This window comes from Sceloporus occidentalis, unplaced genomic scaffold, assembly GCF_023333645.1.
Source record: "Sceloporus occidentalis isolate IW3139 unplaced genomic scaffold, rSceOcc1.0.p SCAF_1, whole genome shotgun sequence".
Lineage (NCBI taxonomy): Eukaryota > Metazoa > Chordata > Lepidosauria > Squamata > Phrynosomatidae > Sceloporus > Sceloporus occidentalis.
In genome coordinates this window covers 168886622-168904914 of record NW_028316981.1, presented here as the reverse complement: position 1 = coordinate 168904914, position 18293 = coordinate 168886622, and the positions used below count along the sequence as shown (strand labels likewise).

Genomic DNA, 18293 nt, shown 5'->3' with positions numbered 1-18293 from the left:
CAATATTGTGGCTGCAGTACCAACATTTAACCATTGCACTACCAGCACTAAGTCCTGGTTTAATCAGGAGTAAGGAATTAGCCAGTGCTTTGGACTATAGCTCCCACAATCCCTGTGGCTTATGCGGGTTCAAGTGCAACAACACTTTGTGAGTTGAGCCAACCCTGACAGCCCTGCCAATGAAGCCAAGTCTCCCACAGGTACAGTTCTGCATGGAATGGATTGGGAAATGTCTCACCCATTGCCCGAAGCCCACACAGTTACGTCAAGCCTACCATTAAAATGACATTTCACTGTGCACTGTGCCTTGACAGTGACTCACTCCTCCACTGGACTCTACTCTCTGCAAAGCCTCTAGTGACTCCAGCCTATCTGATCCAACAAGCACAGGGAGACAGGCACACAGAGGGCACACAGCTGTTCCACAGATAAGAGGCTGGGCCCAAATGCTCAGATCAAAGGGCTTAGGAGTCCACCTCCACCTGTCAACAGTGCCCAAAGTAGCTTAAATATCTACCTCCAGCCAGATCACTATGCACCCACTATAATGATAATCCAAAAGCAGTTGCAAGGATTCAGCCATTGGGCAGAACTGGACAGCACAATAAAATAATAAAATCTTTACAGGTAAGAAAAATAAAATGAAACATCATTGTACTGTATATTGAAGTATAATTGTATAAGGAGAAAGACGTTAGGAGGAACATTATGAAGAACTTCTTTATTGTAAGAACTGTTTGATAGTGGAATGGACTCTTTCTTTGGAGGTCTTTAAACATAATTTGGGTGGCCATCTCTCAGGACTGTTTTAGTTGTGTATTTCTGCATGGCAGAGGACTGTATTCCATGACTCTTACAGCTCCATCCAACTCTAAGATTCTTATATTTGCAACAGAAACTTTCATAGACTGGGTCTGCTTCATCAGATGCAACTGATTCAAGTAGACCTAGCATATAAAAGCTGAAGGAAGCGTCCAACTTCTTTCTATCAGTTATTTTTGAAAGTGTTATAAGATCCCTTTGTATACTGATACAGAATAACATGGCTATGGGCTTAAATACAGTGGGCCCTTGTTATCAGCTGGGATTTCGTTCCAGGACCCCCCATGGATACCCAAATCCATGGATGCCCAAGTCCCACTATGTGTGTTTTGCTTCCTAAGGTACTCTCTGGACAACTGAGCCCTGGCAGTTTCTGCTTACAAAGCATGTGTCCTACCACTGAACTTATGATCCCTTTCTTCGTGCCTTCAGTCTTGGTCATAATACAAGTGTTCTGCTGGTATATGTCAGTATAGTGGGCCCTTGGTATCTGGTGGGGTTTGGCTCCTGGACCCTCATAAATACAAAAATCTGTGGATGCTCAAGTCCCATTAAATACAGTGGCATAGTAAAATGGTGTCCCTTAAATAAAATGGCAAAATCAAGGTTTGCTTTTTTGAATTTATATATATATATTTGGACATTTTCAACCCATGAATAGTTGAATCCATGGATACAGAGGGCCAACTATATATTTGTTCTGTGTGTGTTGTTTTTTTTAAATGGGAATAATATGAGCTGTAAGTACCAGATACTGAGGCCCACTCAATAGATAAAACTGATCTGACGTGACTCTACCATACCATGGAAATGCAAGAAAAATCCAAGTTTGCAGAGGAAAGGGTCCTAAGCTTGAGCCTTTTAAGGATTGTATTAATAATTTTTTAAAACTGTATTGCATTTTTAAATTCTCTAGGCTGCCTTGAATCATATGCTGAGAGAAACACAAGATATTAAATAAATAAATAAATATCTTGAGAAGCTAGTGGATCCCATGTAAATCTGCTCCAGGTTTTACTCCAAAACTTGAAGGCACTTCAAGGCTGCTGCCACATTACAGAATTAATTCAGTTTGTCACTGCTTTAACTGTCATGGCTCTGTCCTACGGAATCCTTGGATTTGTAGTTTGTTTTGGCACCAGAGCTCTCTGAGAAAGAAGGATGTGCATCTCATAAAACTACAGATTCCAGAATTCCATAGCACTGAGCCATGACAGTTTAAACAATGTCAAACTACATTAATTCAGCAGTTTGTTCTGGTCCAATATGTTTTTATTTACTTATGCTGTGGATATTTCATACTTACACTGAAGATGCTCAACCTTATCCCCAAAAGCAGTTCAGTATCTCTGATAACTAGTTAAAACCTGGAATGGATTGGTCCCTTGCTGACAGTGGAGCTACCAACCTCCCTAGCTGTATGACTAATAATAATTCATTGACTCATCCACCAGGAAACTTTCCAATACAGTTGATCCTTCACATTTGCAGCTTTGAGTTTTGACTCTAGGATCTCTAGGTCCTCCAGCATGACTCTTCTGGAAGGTGACCATTGAGTCACACTGGAAGACCTAGAGATTCCTAGAAAAAGAAAACTTCTCTAAGCATTTGTAGGCCCTCCAGCACAATTCTATGGTCTACATCTGGCAGAAGTGGACCACAGAAATGTGCTGGAGGACCTAAAGATTCCTAGAGAGGTTTTCTCTCAGGTTAAAATAATAGTGATTTCTCACACTTTCACAGAGGTCCTGCACCCTTAGCTCCAGGGAGTGTAGAGAGCCCATGGTACTTACCTTCCACCACCTCCCTCCCAAAAAGTATAGCCACCTCTTGTAATGGCTACCATCACAGCCTCTTGGGGTGGTTAATTCCATATAGTGATCATCAAATCACTGGAAGATTTGGAGGCATTGCCTTGGGTCTAACTGGCTAAACAGAATGACAGCACAGTACTTGCATGGGAGCTGAAGCAATTTGATTTTGTCAGCCAAGTTACTTCTATCCCCACTCCACACCCAACTTACAACTCACTGCCATCCCTGAAAAGGCTTGGCCCTACTAGCTCCCAAAAATTGGATTCTCCCACCCAAGAATCTAAAACATTGTTCCAACTCTACCTGAGTGAGAAGAAGACCCAGGAGTCCTGCCTTTTACCTTTTGTTCTGGAGAGCACCAGATTCTCTTTAGCATGAGACAAGAAAACATTTGGCTTTTGACATTAAACCATCCCCCTGAAAAGTTATGCTAAAATCTCCCAGATAAATCAGATGGATGAGTCAGGAAGAGAATTGCAGTGACGCCTGTGCTGGGAATGATCAGGCCTTCTCCTCAGCCAACACACTATGGATAGTAGTGTTGGTCTTGGATTTAGGAAAGTACTTTTTAAATACACCTTGAAGGCACATGCATTATGGTTGGTTACACAGCAAAAAAGGGCAAACATCGTGGGTCTAGGGTCCAATTTTCTGCTCGGAGACCTTCTAGACTGCAAGGGGTGGGGAGAATATCAAAAGCAAAAACTGAAGTCTATGGCTGTAGAAATAATCCATGTTGACACCACTTTAACTGTTATGGCTCAGTTAAATGAAATCCTGGAATCTGTAGTCTGTTGTGGCATCAAAGCTCTCTGAGAGAAGTGCCTAAATATCTCACAAAACTACAAATTCCAGAATTCCATAGCTTTGAGCGAGGGCAGTTAAAGTGGTGTCAAACTGTATTATTTCTGCAGTTTGGGTGCATCCTATTTCTGATTTCCAAAAGTGAGGTTTTCTAATGTTGAAAAGGTAGGCACCCTCCCTTACCTATTTAAAAGACAATTGCTCATCCTAAAAGCTTTCTTCGACATTTTGTGCCAGAAAAAAAAAGGATGGTTTGAGGGAGATTGGGGGCTGCACATGTAGCCTTGGGCCTGCATGCACCCCAAGAGAAGACATTTCCCCTCCCAGCTTACAAAAACATTAATTTACCAACGTCAATCTTGAAGAACATTCTCCATAACTTGCTCAAACTACTAACAGTAGTAAAAATAAAAGCAAAAAATAACAACAAATATTGACATAACTCTGTGTTTTAAAAGAGTTTCACAGATAATATCTCATGAATTCTTACAACAATCCTGTAAGGTTATTCAGTACCATTATCCTTCATATTGTGAATGGAAGGCTGAGGTTAAGAGAAAATAGCTTGCCTAAGGCTGCTCAAAGAAGTCATGGCAAAGGAGAGATTTGAACCAGGTTGGGACCACACTGCAGAATGAATGCAGTTTGACACCACTTTAATTGTCATGGCTCCATCCTGTGAAATTGTAGGGTTTGTATTTTATTGTGACACCAGTGCTCTCTGACAGAGAAATCTAAATAGCTCACAAAACTACAGATCCCGGAATTCCACAGCATTGAGTCAAGGCAGTTAAAGCAGTGTTGAACTGCATTAATTCTGCAATGTAGATTACAGTCCTAGTTCACACATTCCATTTTGATACAGTTCAGCTTAGTTCAGACCTTGGTGTCATGTCATTGATCAGTGATAAGCAATTAGATGCCTTCCAGATTCTTGGATTATAGCTTCCACAGTCTCTCATCATTGGCACTGATTATTAGTGCTGATGGAAGTTGTAGTTCAGACACCTGGGGGGCACCTGGTTGCCTCCTCCTGCTCTAAATTATAGCAAGCAGGCTGAGGTACAGGTTAGAGAGGAGAAGGCTGAGGAACCAAAACAAAAGAACAGTGTCACTACCTAGTTTTACCTGGAAGAAAATTCCATCCCAATTCTTAATATCATAAACAAGTAAACCAGCATCAGAGCACAAATAGTCTCACAACTATAATTTAGCCAAACTCTAAATTTTAGTGTGAGCCAACATCCTGCTACGGCATATTCTTCTCTCTTCTTGCAGGTTTCAAAAGGATTGTCTTGCTGAGCCACTGCTAGGTCTGATTTGCTCTCTTCGTTGGTTCCAACTGCAGTTAGATAAGTGGCTCTAGAAGTTCACAAGAAGGATGCAACACTGCGTTCTGCTTTGGCACAACGGAACTTCCATTGTTTTTGGTTGTTACATTTTACTTTATCCAATCTTTCTGACAATTTGGGACCATGATACTTACACGCCTGCCTTTGCCCACATCGATCAATTCACCAACACAAATTACAGTACTAGCAAAAGCCTTGGTCTACATTCCATTGCTTTTGGCATTTGGCTGGCTAGATTCAGCTATGAATGTAAAGACTGCTATAAACATTCTTGCCCATGATGAAAAGGAGTAACTCCTTACTGAGGAAAAGGATAGCTGCCCATGAGCTGTTTCACATTTTGAGACCATTTTTTGACACAAAAATCATTAATACAAAAAACATTTTTGTGCAGAAAGCCATCACTTGTGTAAAATACACAGGTTCACACCCAAATACTTCCTGTTATATAGATTTTTCTGCGCAAAAACAAAAAAGGGTTTTATGTGTGCATATATTCACATTAAAAAGTCCTGAAGCACACACACACAAATCATAAAATGAAAATGAAATGAAATCATTATAAAATGTCCAAAACATTTTGTAATCTTTCCCTAGTAGGGGAGAAACTCTGTGAACTATTCACTCTTGCATGCAATGTCAAAATAAGTAAAGATTTACATACCCAGATGCAGAGCAGGGCCTTTTTAGTAGCAAGACCTAAATAGGAGAGGCTTAACTGCCCCACTCCTTGCTGCCTTTTAGATGGCCTGTGATGTAAGTCCAAAACACACTGCAGAAATAATCCACTTTGAGACCGCTTTAACTGACATAGTTCAGTGCTCGGGAATACTGGGAAATGTAGTTGATTGTGACACCAGAGCTCTCTGACAGAGGCAGCTAAGTGTCTCACTAATCTACAGTTTCTAGAATTCCCTAGCATTGAGCCAGGGCAGTTAAAGCAGTCTCAAACAGGATTATTTGTGCAGTGTGTTGTGAACCTGAGCCTTTGGTCTCAGCCAGTTGCTTTTATTTTTGCTCTTTGTCCAATTCTGATGGCTATTATCCTTTCCTCCAGCCTGCAATTTTATTATTATTTAAGGGTTACCTTGTATTAATTCCTTACCAGGGATGGAGACTTATGGCCAATTGTGATTTGGCCCGGATTTTGTCAATTCTAATCTAAAACTCTGACCACTACAGTACCCTGGCACAGTATTTTCCCAATGAAGCCAGAATGTATGACAGAAATCATACATCCGAGGAGGGGTCAGGTTGGAACCATCTCTTTCAGACCCAAATAAGTCAAGATAGAGGAACAGGAAGCATTAGGAATGTATCCACACTATGGAGGTACAACCGTTTAATGACTATTTAATTGCCATGGCTCCATCCTGTGGTATTCTGGGATTTGTAGTCTGGTGCAGTGAGGGCCTTAGAATTCTCTGCTAGAGTGCTCTGTGCTATAGGAAGAGTTCTCTCTCTAGCAGAGAATTTTACATTCCTCATATAACCACAAATCCCAGGTTTTCTTAAGTTAAAGTGGTATAAAACTACACTTACAGTAGTATGATAAGGACTGCAGTCCAACAACACACATTCCCCTTCCCTAATTTTTACTCCTTTTACTGTATTTTTTTGTTGTGTACCTTCAAGTCATTTCTGACTTATGGCAACTCTAAGGCTGGAGCTTTCTTGGCAAGTTTTGTTTAGAGGAGGTCTGCCATTGCTTTCCCCTGAAGCTGAGAGTGTGTGGCTTGCCCAAAGTCACACAGTGGTGTTTTTTTTAATGACCAAGCTGGGAATTGAACACTGGTCTCTATAGTTCAATGCTGAAACCTCTATGCCATGCTGGCTCTTTTTTACTGTCTTGGACAAAACAGTAAAACATGTTCTTATGCCTTCTTTCAGCCATAACATACATGTTCAGTCTCTCATTCTGAGATAAACTGTTCATTTCTAGCTCTAAGGGACTGCAAGGGCTATATAGTCCAACCGCTTGCCATGGTGAGTTAAAGCTCACCTCAGATTACTGTCCAGCCTCTATTGAAATACCTCCAAAGAATCCAACAGCATAGTATAATACAGTACAATTATAGGCTTTTCAATCTGTTGCACCAAAACAATTTGTTCAATGTCAGCCTGAGAGGCCCAGATTCAAATCTGTCTACTCTGCAGCTACAGGGTAAGGGCCAGAGTGTGTGAAGGAGTATGTTGCAGCAAAATCAGCAAAGAGTCTTTTGACGCCTTAGAGTCTAATTACGCCATACATTTTTCATCAAATGTGTGAAATGTTAACACTGAGCTGTTGTTGTGTGCCTTCAGGTTGTTTCCGCTTTATGGCAGCCCTAATGCAAACCTATGTGATCCTATGAGATTGAGAGTGTGTGACTGGCCCAAGATCACCCAGTGGGTTTACATGGTCAAGCCAGGATTCAAACTCTGGATGGAAGTCATAGTCCAATGCTCAAGCCCACTAAGTCACACAGGTTCACTAACACTGAGCTACAAGCATTTATATACAACTGGGGAAAGAGGACTGTGGACAGGTCAGAAGGAATGAAATATAGAAGGTAGAGACAGCGATAATTCCCTTATTAACAAATGGCCAGTCACAAAACAGTATTGGGTGATAGCAGATGACACAAACTGCAGCACAAGAGATTTTCAATTATGAACTCATTGACAGAGATGTAGAATGAATCTTCATTCCTGCCCAAGTGCTAGCCTAGATCTTTCATTCAGTAGGATGCAACAAAGGCTTCAACTGCTGTGGGCTGACCTGGAACCCCTTTCAGTCTTTTCAAGTCAGGAGGAAGGACACAGCAGTAAATTATCCAAGGAACCTTACTACCTGCACTCCTGATGGCTCACTTACATAAGTTAACAGCACAAAGATTTGGAGATGCCCAAACTTAGCTTCTGCCAAGATCCCTCAATAGTTCTGGGCAAGTCATTATCTCACAATCATCATGTGGCAAATGGGGGCAAGAGGTGGCCTACTTCACAATGTTCCAGCAACCAGGAATGAGTTAAAAGAAATATCAGTGCTGAATTTGAGCTTCAGGGGCAAGGCAGGGCAGAAATAAAAGCAAATGGAGAAATCATTAAGCAAACCATGACAGAGGTTTCAGCCTCTCTGTTTATTTTATTCTTATTGTTGTTAAAAACCCTTTATATCCTGCCTTCCTGTCCTTTTAACAAAAAAAGACACACCCCAAGGCGGCCAGTAAATCTTGATTTAAAACAACAGCACAATAAATCAAAATATATTAGGAAATGACAAAACACTCAGGATATTAATAGCTAATTTATTCCACGGGCCCAATGTAAAAAATCTATGATATTTCAGTTTCAACTGTATTTGTATTCATTTCAAAAATACGTAGAATTGTTCATCTGTCATTTTTGGCTAAGCATTTAGAAGAAACACCTTGAGGCAAGGGAAATTAGACAATGGAACAAACTGCCTCAAGATTGCTGCAGTAGTGGGCTCCACTTTGCTGAAGGTATTTAAGCAAAACCTGGGCAGCCATCTCTCAGGGATGCTGGTTTTGTACCTCACAGGTCCTGCATTGACCAAAGAACAGAATCAAGTACTCTTTACATTCCTTTGAATTCTACGATTCTGGAATGGCAGGATAAAAATGCCTGTAAAGAACAGGTCTTTATTTCAATGAAGACATTGAAATAGTTCAAGTTTTGCCATACTTGGGCTCAATCATCTATCAAAGAGGAGACTGCAGTCAAGAAATCAGAAGAAGAGTTGGACTTGGAAGCACAGCTATGAAGGAAGTAGACAAGATCCTTAAGTGTAAAAATATATCAGTGAAGTTAGAATGGCCCATGCCTTTGTATTTCCCATATTTCAATGTTTGGCTATGAGAGTTGGACAGTGATGAAAGCTGGCAGGAAGCAAATTGACTCACTTGAGATGTGGTGCTGGAGAAGAGTTCTGTGAATACTATAGACTTCTACAAAGACCAATAAATGGGTCCCAGAGCAAATAAGACCCCAAACTCTCCTTAGAAGCAAAGATGACTAAACTGAGTTTGTTGTGTTTTGGCCTTATCATGAGATGAAAGTACTCCCTAGAAAAGACTATAATACTTGGTAAAGTTGAGGGGAAAAGGAAAAGAGGAAGACTACATTCCAGATGGATAGACTCAGTCATGGCCATGAATCTGCAAGAGCTCAGCAGGGTAGAGTAACTAGGAGGTCTCTCATTCATAGGGTGGCCATAGGTCAAAGTCAACTTGAAGGCAGTTAATAACAAAGAATAGATAAAGGTATACTTATTGTTGTTGTGTGCCTTCAAGCTATTTCCAAGTTATGGCCACCTGAAGTCCCAAGGTTCTGGCAAACCTATCATGGGGTTTTCTTGGTAAGATTTGTTCAGCGGAGGTTTGCCATTGCCTTCCCCTGAGGCTGAGAGCATGTGACTTGCCCAATGTCACCCAGTGGGCCAAATCAAACCCTGGTCTCTACAATCATAATCCAACATTCAAACCACTAAGCCACACTTGCTTTCTACTTTCCACTTTTTCTCAAGGTGTCAAAAAGAGAGGTTATGATTTTTCAAAGAGACAGATGGTTAGTCTGTTTCAGAATATTTTTTTAAAGAGGGAATAAGAATAATCCCTCTTTAAATAATGGGAATAATCTTGTGGCACATTTAAGACTGATTTCTCTGAGAATGAAACAGATTGCTCTGTTCATATCTAGATGACTTTCCACTGACCACTTCTATCCCATATTTTAATCCTCTGGTGGTGGCCAGGTTAGGGTGCACAAAAGAGATATATGGTGCTTCAGAGCTTGAAAATGGCAAGCAGCTGGGCCCTCCTTCAGACAGAATGTCTCAAGCTTTGCTTCAGGACAGTTTCAGCGGGTTGTATGAGCAGAGATGAAAATCAAGGCAGTCCACATTTGTTAAGCAATGGCAGGTGTGGAGTGGAGATGAAGGGCCTCCCTCTCCTTTCCTCTCAGACACACTGAGCGGGAACACTGAATGCAAAATAACAGGGGATGGCAGAACAGGCATACCATAGCCAAAGTGAGGTAGTGCTGCCATCCCCCCTGGGATTCTATAAACCCAGTGCCCTCCAGATCTGTTGGGTTACAACTCCCACTATCCCCAACCCAGCATGTCTAAACATAATTCATCTCCATAATCACTGAGTCCCAGAAGCCTCAGGATGTGTCTTCAAACCTGTGCAGTAAGGAAAGGCTTTGCTCAAAAGTATCAACTCCTGAACATTGTTTTGAATATTCCTGCATTTGCCACACTCAGATGATACTACCACTCTGGGCCTGACAGGGCCAGAATGAAGCCAGCAACGCTTTTCTATTTCAAGCGACCACCCTGAACCAATCACAAGGCACTCCTGTTGTGCATCACAGGTCTTTCAAACTTTTATTTGTCCTCACTGTTCAGCAGAGTGTCAGTTCATACCTTAGGCAAAGGCAAAGCCAGGTGTGCCACCAAGTGGGTATTCAAAAGGGAGCCTGCAGGCAATCCCAGCTCCCCAGCAATCACACCTGTACCATACAAAAAGTTTGCAAAACTCCTGTTTATTGCATTCCAATGTGTCATTCCAAATGTAAGTGTTTTTATATATAAAGTGGATTATGTGAAGCAGCCCAGGTAAAGAGCTTGCGTGCAACACTATGCATGCTTCCTTGGGAACAACTCAAGTACTTTCTTCAGACTGGGCTGCAAGACGGGAGAATAAGAGAAAGACTATTCTGACCTTATTCAGCATGGGGCTTCTGAGAGTTGTAGGCCAAAAAAGTAACATTTCCAATCTTTTAACAATTCATCTGTCCTGTCCTGGCCCAACCACACTGAAACGATAAGGAGCCACACAAAGGTAGTTCTGTTCCATGCAGATCCCCACAAAGATAGCTCTGTTCCATACAGACCCCACATCAGCTCAATAGTGTTGTTGATACCTACCATTTACATTGCCTGCCCATTTTGGGTGCCAAAATGTCTTGAAAAATTCTGCATTATGACTTTGCCTGTTTCAAGAGTTTTGCGGCACGATTATGGGGTCCAAGACCTTATCATGACCCAGAAAACACCATCCACTCCCATTGTGAGTTTCAGCCTTCCCCAAGCCTGGTGCCTTCTATATATTGTTGGACTAAAACTTCCAGAATTCCTGGCCATTGGTCATAGTGGCTGGAGCTGATGGGAGATGAAGCCTGAAATGTCAGCTGCACACTGGGTGGGGATGGCCGAAACACAAAATAAGGATACATTCATGCTAACAAATGGTCACATGAAGGCATGATCATCTGGGGACACCAAAAGATACACACACAAAATAAGTGACAATGGCCTGTTACAGACTGCCAAAATAAAGCTGCTTTGGGTCTCCTTAGAGATATGCTGTTTAAATGATGCATGGGTCCTAAGAGTCCGGAGGTCGCGCCAAAGCCACACTCCATTCCTAAACACTGGAGTGCAGCTTTGGTGCAGCTTCCGGATTCTTAGGATGCGTGCATCATTTAAACAGCATACCTCCAAAGAGACCCCAAGCAGCTTTATTTTGGCAGTCTGTAACAGGCCAATGTTAACACATACTCATCAAAGAACAGCATACAGTACCTATTCATCTCTATACAGGCATACCTCAGTTAACAAAGCCTGTGGCAAAGAAGTTCCTGTTTACAAAGTCTATGTATGACTTCCCAGCTCCCCTTTTCCTCCTTGTCCTCTCTCCAGCTAGAAAAGATTTTTTAGCAGTAGCATCATTGGGAGAATGGTGATGGAGGGCTGGAGAAACACAAAGTTTCAGCATCAATTTGCAGTGGTATGTCTGCAGTAAACAATGCAGTCAAGCTTCAGGTGGGAAAGAGTGGGATTCTGCTTTAGCTGATCCTACTGTAGCCCTGTGTGCCTGCCTACAACAGACAAGGTAAACAGCAGTTGCCTCTAGAATCCCTTACTGAACATGTGTGAACAGCAAAACAGAGAGAAAATAATGGTGCAGATAGGCCTGCCTCACCACCTACCCTCAGTATATATATATATATATTTAAAGCATAGATCTATAAGTTTGGCTACAAAAATGGAAATCATAAGTAAAGTGGAAACTGATGAAAGAATATAAAATCATCCCTGGATATATTTTGGAAGAAGTTAAGCTAGAAAGTTAAAAATGTTTTTGTTTACATATTTCACATTTGCATAATGTTAGCTTTGAATAAAAAGTGCTGAAACATACTGAACTGCTCTACTTTTTCATGGTGAAGAAAACTACCCCTGTTCTTTTCATGTTATTTCTGTCTCTTGTACAAAAGTTACTGTTAAATGAGTAAAGCACAGGAACAAATCTCTTTCACAAACTAAGGTATAACTGTATTCCTCTCATCTCCAAATATTGTCTCTGTTTATATAAATAATACATAGGAGTGGATATGAATGCACTCACACAAGTGTATGTGGAAATATGAACTCAATTACACACATGCAGAGGCAACGTAACCACCAACTTGACAGAAGTTGTATCTCATGGAGAAACAAATACGGACAGCCACCCATGTAGACATGCACACATATAAACATGCTCACATCCACATTATTACAGATACAGATGCAAATATATTCAAACATTTCCCAAATCTGAATATACACAAACAAATGAATACAACTTTAGGATCATTCTTCTGGAACATGTGTATCAGAAGACAAAAGAGTACACTGAAATATAATCAAGTGTTTGGCCAAGGTGATAAGGTGCTTTCCATGTAAGTGATATACCCACAAAGTTATGAGTACATGTGTGCTCATATATTTATTTACCATCCTACACTTTGAAGGGAAAATACAGGACTGTTTTTCACAAATGTTCATAGCCACAGAAATAGAAACCCAACCAAACTCTACAAGTGTGTCTTCATGATCGCCTGGATTTTTGTACTTTTTCCATTCATAACATTTGCTGATGGAGACAAACAACTAGGAACCTGGTAGGACTCAGGTATGCAAGGCCAGGGATGAAAGGAAAATGACTTTTGCCATCACCACTATCCCCAGTATCTCCTTGCTCCTTCATTTCAGCTGCAAAGTATATGCATTTTAAAAAAAATCTCTAATTATGAGAGACTCAATTGCTTCTCTCTCCAGCACATACCACCAAAGCCCTCCACCTGCTAGGCTTCATGTGTATTTCTCTTGTGTATGCACACACCTTTGTCACTAAACAGAGATCAGGAACTCCTTGAAACACTTCAACCAACCTATTAGGGGAAGGGTTATAGCTTGGTGACAGAGCACCTGCTCTGCATGCCCCAGGTTAAACATGATAGCCATGTTTGAGGGTAGAGGATAGAGAAAACTTATTGTCTGCTGCTCCAGAGACAAGGGCATGTAATGGATTCAAACCACAGTAAAAGAGATTCCACCTCAACATCAGGAAGAACTTCCTGATGGTAAGAGATGTTCAACAGTGGAACATGCTGCCTCACAGAGTGGTGGCGTCACTTTCTTTGGAGATTTTAAACCAAGGTCGGATGGCCATCTGTTGGGAGTGCTTTACTTGTGTATTCCTACATAGCAGGGTGTTGGACTTAATGGCTCTTGGTATCTCTTCCCACTCTATGATTATATGAATTCTTTGTATTTCCAGTTAAAAGGATCAGGTAGCCAGTGACTGAAAAGACCTCTGCTTGAGATCAAAGAAAATCACTGCTGGTCAGACCAAACAATACTTGGGCTAAAAGGACAAACCATCTCACTTTATATTGACTACAGGGTATAAAGCAACACTATCAAAGTCCACTTACAATGGAAAGTGATTGTAATCTACATCAGCAATCGTAAGTATGGAACCATAGTAAGAATCATTCCAGATTACCTCGCTTAGAGTGAAAATAGTAGAATTTTGATTGGTTCCTTGTAATTTTTATTCCTTACCCTTAAGTTCAGCTGGGGCGCCTTCGGCCTTTCAGACATCTTGGATTACAACTCCCATCAGCATTGGCCATGCTAGCTGCTGCTTCTGGGCATGTGAAATCCAAACTATCTAAAGGGAGAAACCATCTTCCACTGGTTTAACCCCAAATGATGTTGCTATTTTTCTGTTCTTCCTAAGGTACAGTTTGCAAACATGGTATCTTTCCATGGTGGCTATTATTTTCTTGGATGTATACACACACACACACACACACACACACACACACACACTATTTTATATATGTGTGTGTGATCTCTGTTACATACATACATAAATACATGCACACAGAGAGAAGCATCTTTGCTTCCCTCTCCCCTCACCAGAAGGACTTTTGCCCTAGGTTTTCCCATCAAAATTCTAAAGGCCTAAACCCTACTGTTAGTCCTATAGTAAACCACCGGATTCAATGGCAACTTGATAAGTCAAGATACACATAATTTCCATTGATTCGCTGTATCTACTCTAGTTGGGACTGTAAAGAGGATTCAGGCCAATTCCCCACCTTCATCATAACCCAGATTTCTCTTAGTGAAGCAGTAAAAGACATATTCTAAATACACTTTCCTTGTCCTAGACAATCTGCATAGGGAATTGCCCAATATTAAATACTGTGGCTGCCTGATCTCCAAGAACATGATTAATTATGGATTCCAACACACAGACACACACATACGCGCACACACACACACTTAATCTCCGCTCCAGTGTCTGCCTGTATTTAAATGAGTCCCCATGAGGGAAGGAAGAAGCCGCCCAGCACCAGGATAGAGTACTGCCTCTCGCATCCTCCAGCTACCCCATGGGTTTTAAAGGTAAACAATGCCCACCTTCCTTTTATCCTTCAAGAATGCTACAAGCTGTGTCAGCTTCAAAGATTCCAGCTTCTCTAACTAGGATACCGAGACCCTTTGGAAGACGCTTCCATTGTCTAAGCTGCTAATGCTGTCTCGCGCAGAGAGGGGAAACAAAACAGAAGCGTGTGCACAATCTGTCCCTTTGCGAGCCCAGCATCTTGGATGTGTGCATATTTCTAAGCCTCAGCCCAGGCATAGGTGACCATCCCTGAAATGTCTGAAAACAGCCTGGCGATTGCAGGGAGACACATAGGCTTGCAGCAAGAGGTGGCAATCCGAGATCAAGAGGTGGCATCCAAGCAGCCAGCCCCCAAAGGTGTGGTCTTCCCCCCACTGACAGACCACTTGGGAGGCCCTTGGCCATGTTTGGCTTTTTCAAAGCTCCTACTGCTCATTGTCTGTCTATCAGAACCCCCTAAATTCCCCATCACACCCTGTTCCAGCAGCTAATCACAATCCTGTCCTTTCAAAACAGCCTTCACACACCCCCCAAAATACACACACACCTCGCCACCCTTTCCACTATTCAAAGGAGAAGCCTCTTTCTTTGTCTTTAAAGCCCTAACGCTGTTGGGAGGAGTAAAATTTCCTGGAAGCATCCTCTCAGCATAAGCAAATAAAGGGTGTCTCCATGCAAGGAAAGGGGCCTGGTGCTACAGCCTTAGGCATGTTTACTCGGAGGTGCATCTCAGTGTGCTTTGTGGAGCTTACTCCCAGGAAAGTGCCCTTAAGACCCCAACCTCAAGCCCTATGCCAATCTACCCAGAGAGACGATCTTATCAAACGTCTCAAAAGAGGCACACTTATGTAAAGAGAGGTCTTGTTTATGGCTTCAATGTCATCCTCTGCTTCCTCACCATAAAATGCCAATGCAAGCCATCTCTACAGGTGGCAAGCTTCTGTAATCCTCAACTGGATACACTGAAAGGAGATCTGCAGGCCTCTGCCATGCTCACAGTAAAATCTTCTAGACCTACACCAAATCCCACAGAATCCCCTGAAGAGGTGGCAAGTGAAAGGAAAACCTCTAGAAGGGTGGAGTTTCCCCTATACACACAGCCTGTGCCCAAGGAAAGCCCTTTGCCAAGGCCAGGGCTTTTATTCGTGGGCTGCACTTTTCTCATCTATTGTCTTATCGTGGGTATGTTTTTTCAACGGTGATAATTCTATCGATAGTGCTCTTGCATTTTGAAATAAATCTTCCATTTTTTCCTCTGTAATGTGTTTTTAGATACACCTCTTTTTTATTGTGTATAAGCTGCTTTTATGTGTCAACCTTAGGGAGAAAGGTGTGGTATAAACAAACACAAGAGAAGACAGTACAGTCAGTACAAGAGACGACCCATGCAGTGTTTTCAATGAGAATAATGCAGATCACCTGAAACATTGCCCTTCTGGTCAGGATTACTATATGCATCGGTCATTCTACACCACACATCACAGCACATTCAAAGCAAGTCTGGGCATGTATCACTGCCCACCCTGTGTGTCTCCATCTCGAATCACCTGGCATATTGGAAAGTCAGAGTACAAGGAAATGGGCCTGGTCCACACTTTGGCCAAGGTGCCAGGTGAGATCAGGTGTTGTCTGTGACATCCAGTCCCTGCTCCTCTCCATTCTTTCTGCTGGCCAGAGCCCATAACAACCTGGCAGACAGGCAGGAAGCAGATGGCCTGGCACACACCTTGGCATCTCGACACTTGGTCACAATGTCCCTCAACAAATATACCCACCTTTTCCCGCAAAATACAACAACAACTGCAACAACAACACTAGCCTCCTCTCTTGGCTCAACAACTCCCTTTCTCAGATCTTGACAATGAGACAGTCAGCAGAGAGTCTAGTCAAGCCTTTGGTCACTTCCCTGCTCCTTGGGGGCAGTAATGCCTCTGCCATGCCTTGCCCTCACCTTTGCCCTTTTGTCACTAAATCTCCTGGAACCCATTGTCAATTGGAAGGGACAAGGAGGCAGAATGGCCTCCTACTATGCCTTGGTACCATGGCTACCTGGAAGCCAAGTTGCCACATTGAGACCAATCCCTCTGGCCTGGCTCAACTTCCCCTGGCACCCAACAGGCATCTCACCCTAGTGCATATATTGCCCACCCTATATGTCACCTGGCATGCTGGAAAGTCAGAGTACAAGGAAATGGGCCTGGTCCACATGTTGGTCAAGGCGCCAGGTGAGATCAGGTGTTGTCTGTGACATCCAGTCCCTGCTCCTCTCCATTCTTTCTGCTGGCCAGAGCCCATAACAACTTGGCAGACAGGCAGGAATCAGATGGCCTGGCATACCCCCTTAGCATCTTCAGTGACACTTGGCCACAATGCCACTCAGCACTCAGATATACCCAGCTTTCCCCCCAAAACCAACCCCAACAATTTCTTCTTCTTTTGGCTCAACAGCTCCCTTTCCCAGATCTTGATCCCAATGCTCAAACTGCCATCCTCCGATAGTCTAGTCAACCCTTTGGCCACTTGCTTGTTCTTTGGTGGCAGCAACGCTCCTCACCTTTGCCTTTTGTCCCCAAATCTCCTGCAGCCACACACCAATTCATCCCCAAACCTTCTGGAACCATGTGCCAATTAGAAGTGAGATAGAGGCATGGCGGTCTTCTACTCTCCCTTGGCACCATGGCTACCCTCTGGCCAGGCTCAGCTTCCCTTGTCCCCCCTTGGCCTCTTGGGCGCCCCTTGGGCCCTGCACCGTGGCTCCCTGGGCCCCAAGTGAGGCCAGGGCCCTGGGGGGAGCCCTTCCCCTCCGCTGCCCGGGGCCCCGACTGACCTGCTCGGGCCCCTGGAAGCAGATGCGGCACTGCGGGGTCCTCATGCCGCTGTCGAGGCTGCTGCTGAGGGAGACGGCGTCCAGGGCCGGGCCGCTCTGCGGGGCATTGGCGGGGGGCTGTCCGTTGGGGGCGGGCTGGGGCCGGGGCTCCTTCTCCTCCAGGGCCAGGCTCCTGGGCCTGGCCCCCGGCCCCCCGGCCCCGCTGCCGTAGTAGTCGGCCTCGTCGTCCTGTCGGGCGGCGCAGTCGGCGAAGGGGGCCCATCCGCAGCCGGGGCCCGGGCTGCCCCCCGCCGAGTCCTCCCGGCCGGCCTCCTCCCGCCGGCCCCGACGCATCAGCACCAGCAGCTTCAGCTCGTTGAAGAACATGCGGATCCGGTACTTGAACATCATGGACGCCCCTCGGGGGAAGGGAGGCAGGGAGCGAGGGGGCCGAGAGGGGCTTAGCTGGGGCCCCGGAGGGCCCTGGAGCAACAGCAGCAGCAGCAGCAGCAGCAAGAGGAGGGCCCGGCGCCCAAGGAGGCCCCCGGGACACACATCCCCGGCAGAAGGGAGGCAGGGAGACAAGGAGGGAGGGAGGGGAGAGGGGGAAAGGGGGAAAGGGAGAGGGCCCGCCTGCCTCCCTGCCTTCCTTTCTATGGGCCTTCCTCCTTCCTCGGAGGGTGGGCAGCGCTGCCCTAGGCTCCTACTGGGGCCCCTGCCGGGCCTGGAGGGCTGAGAGAGTGGCCCCGAGGGCCAGGGGCGGGTTGGCAGCCGAGGGGCGCTGGGGGCTCCTCCTGCTCCTGCTCCTGCTCCTCCCGCTGGGCCTCGCTGGGGCCCTGCTGGCCCCCGGTCCTCCTGCTCCTCTCCTCCTTCTTCCCGGGCTCTCCTTTGTCTGCTCCTCCTCCTCCTCCTCCTCCTCCGCTGGGGCTAAGGCCGA

General features: G+C 44.2%; 1 protein-coding gene across 1 annotated transcript in view; it reads right to left on the bottom strand.

Annotated features, from left to right (window-relative positions):
* LOC149322696 (E3 ubiquitin-protein ligase MARCHF9-like) overlaps positions 1 to 17792 on the bottom strand; it is a 71298-nt gene extending 53506 nt beyond the window's left edge. The window contains exon 1 of the mRNA XM_089509052.1: positions 17378 to 17792. Coding sequence (XP_089365178.1) covers positions 17378 to 17767 — 390 coding nt within the window. The 5' untranslated portion in view covers positions 17768 to 17792. The remainder of the gene's footprint in view (positions 1 to 17377) is intronic.
* Between the last annotated feature and the right edge of the window lie 501 nt (positions 17793 to 18293).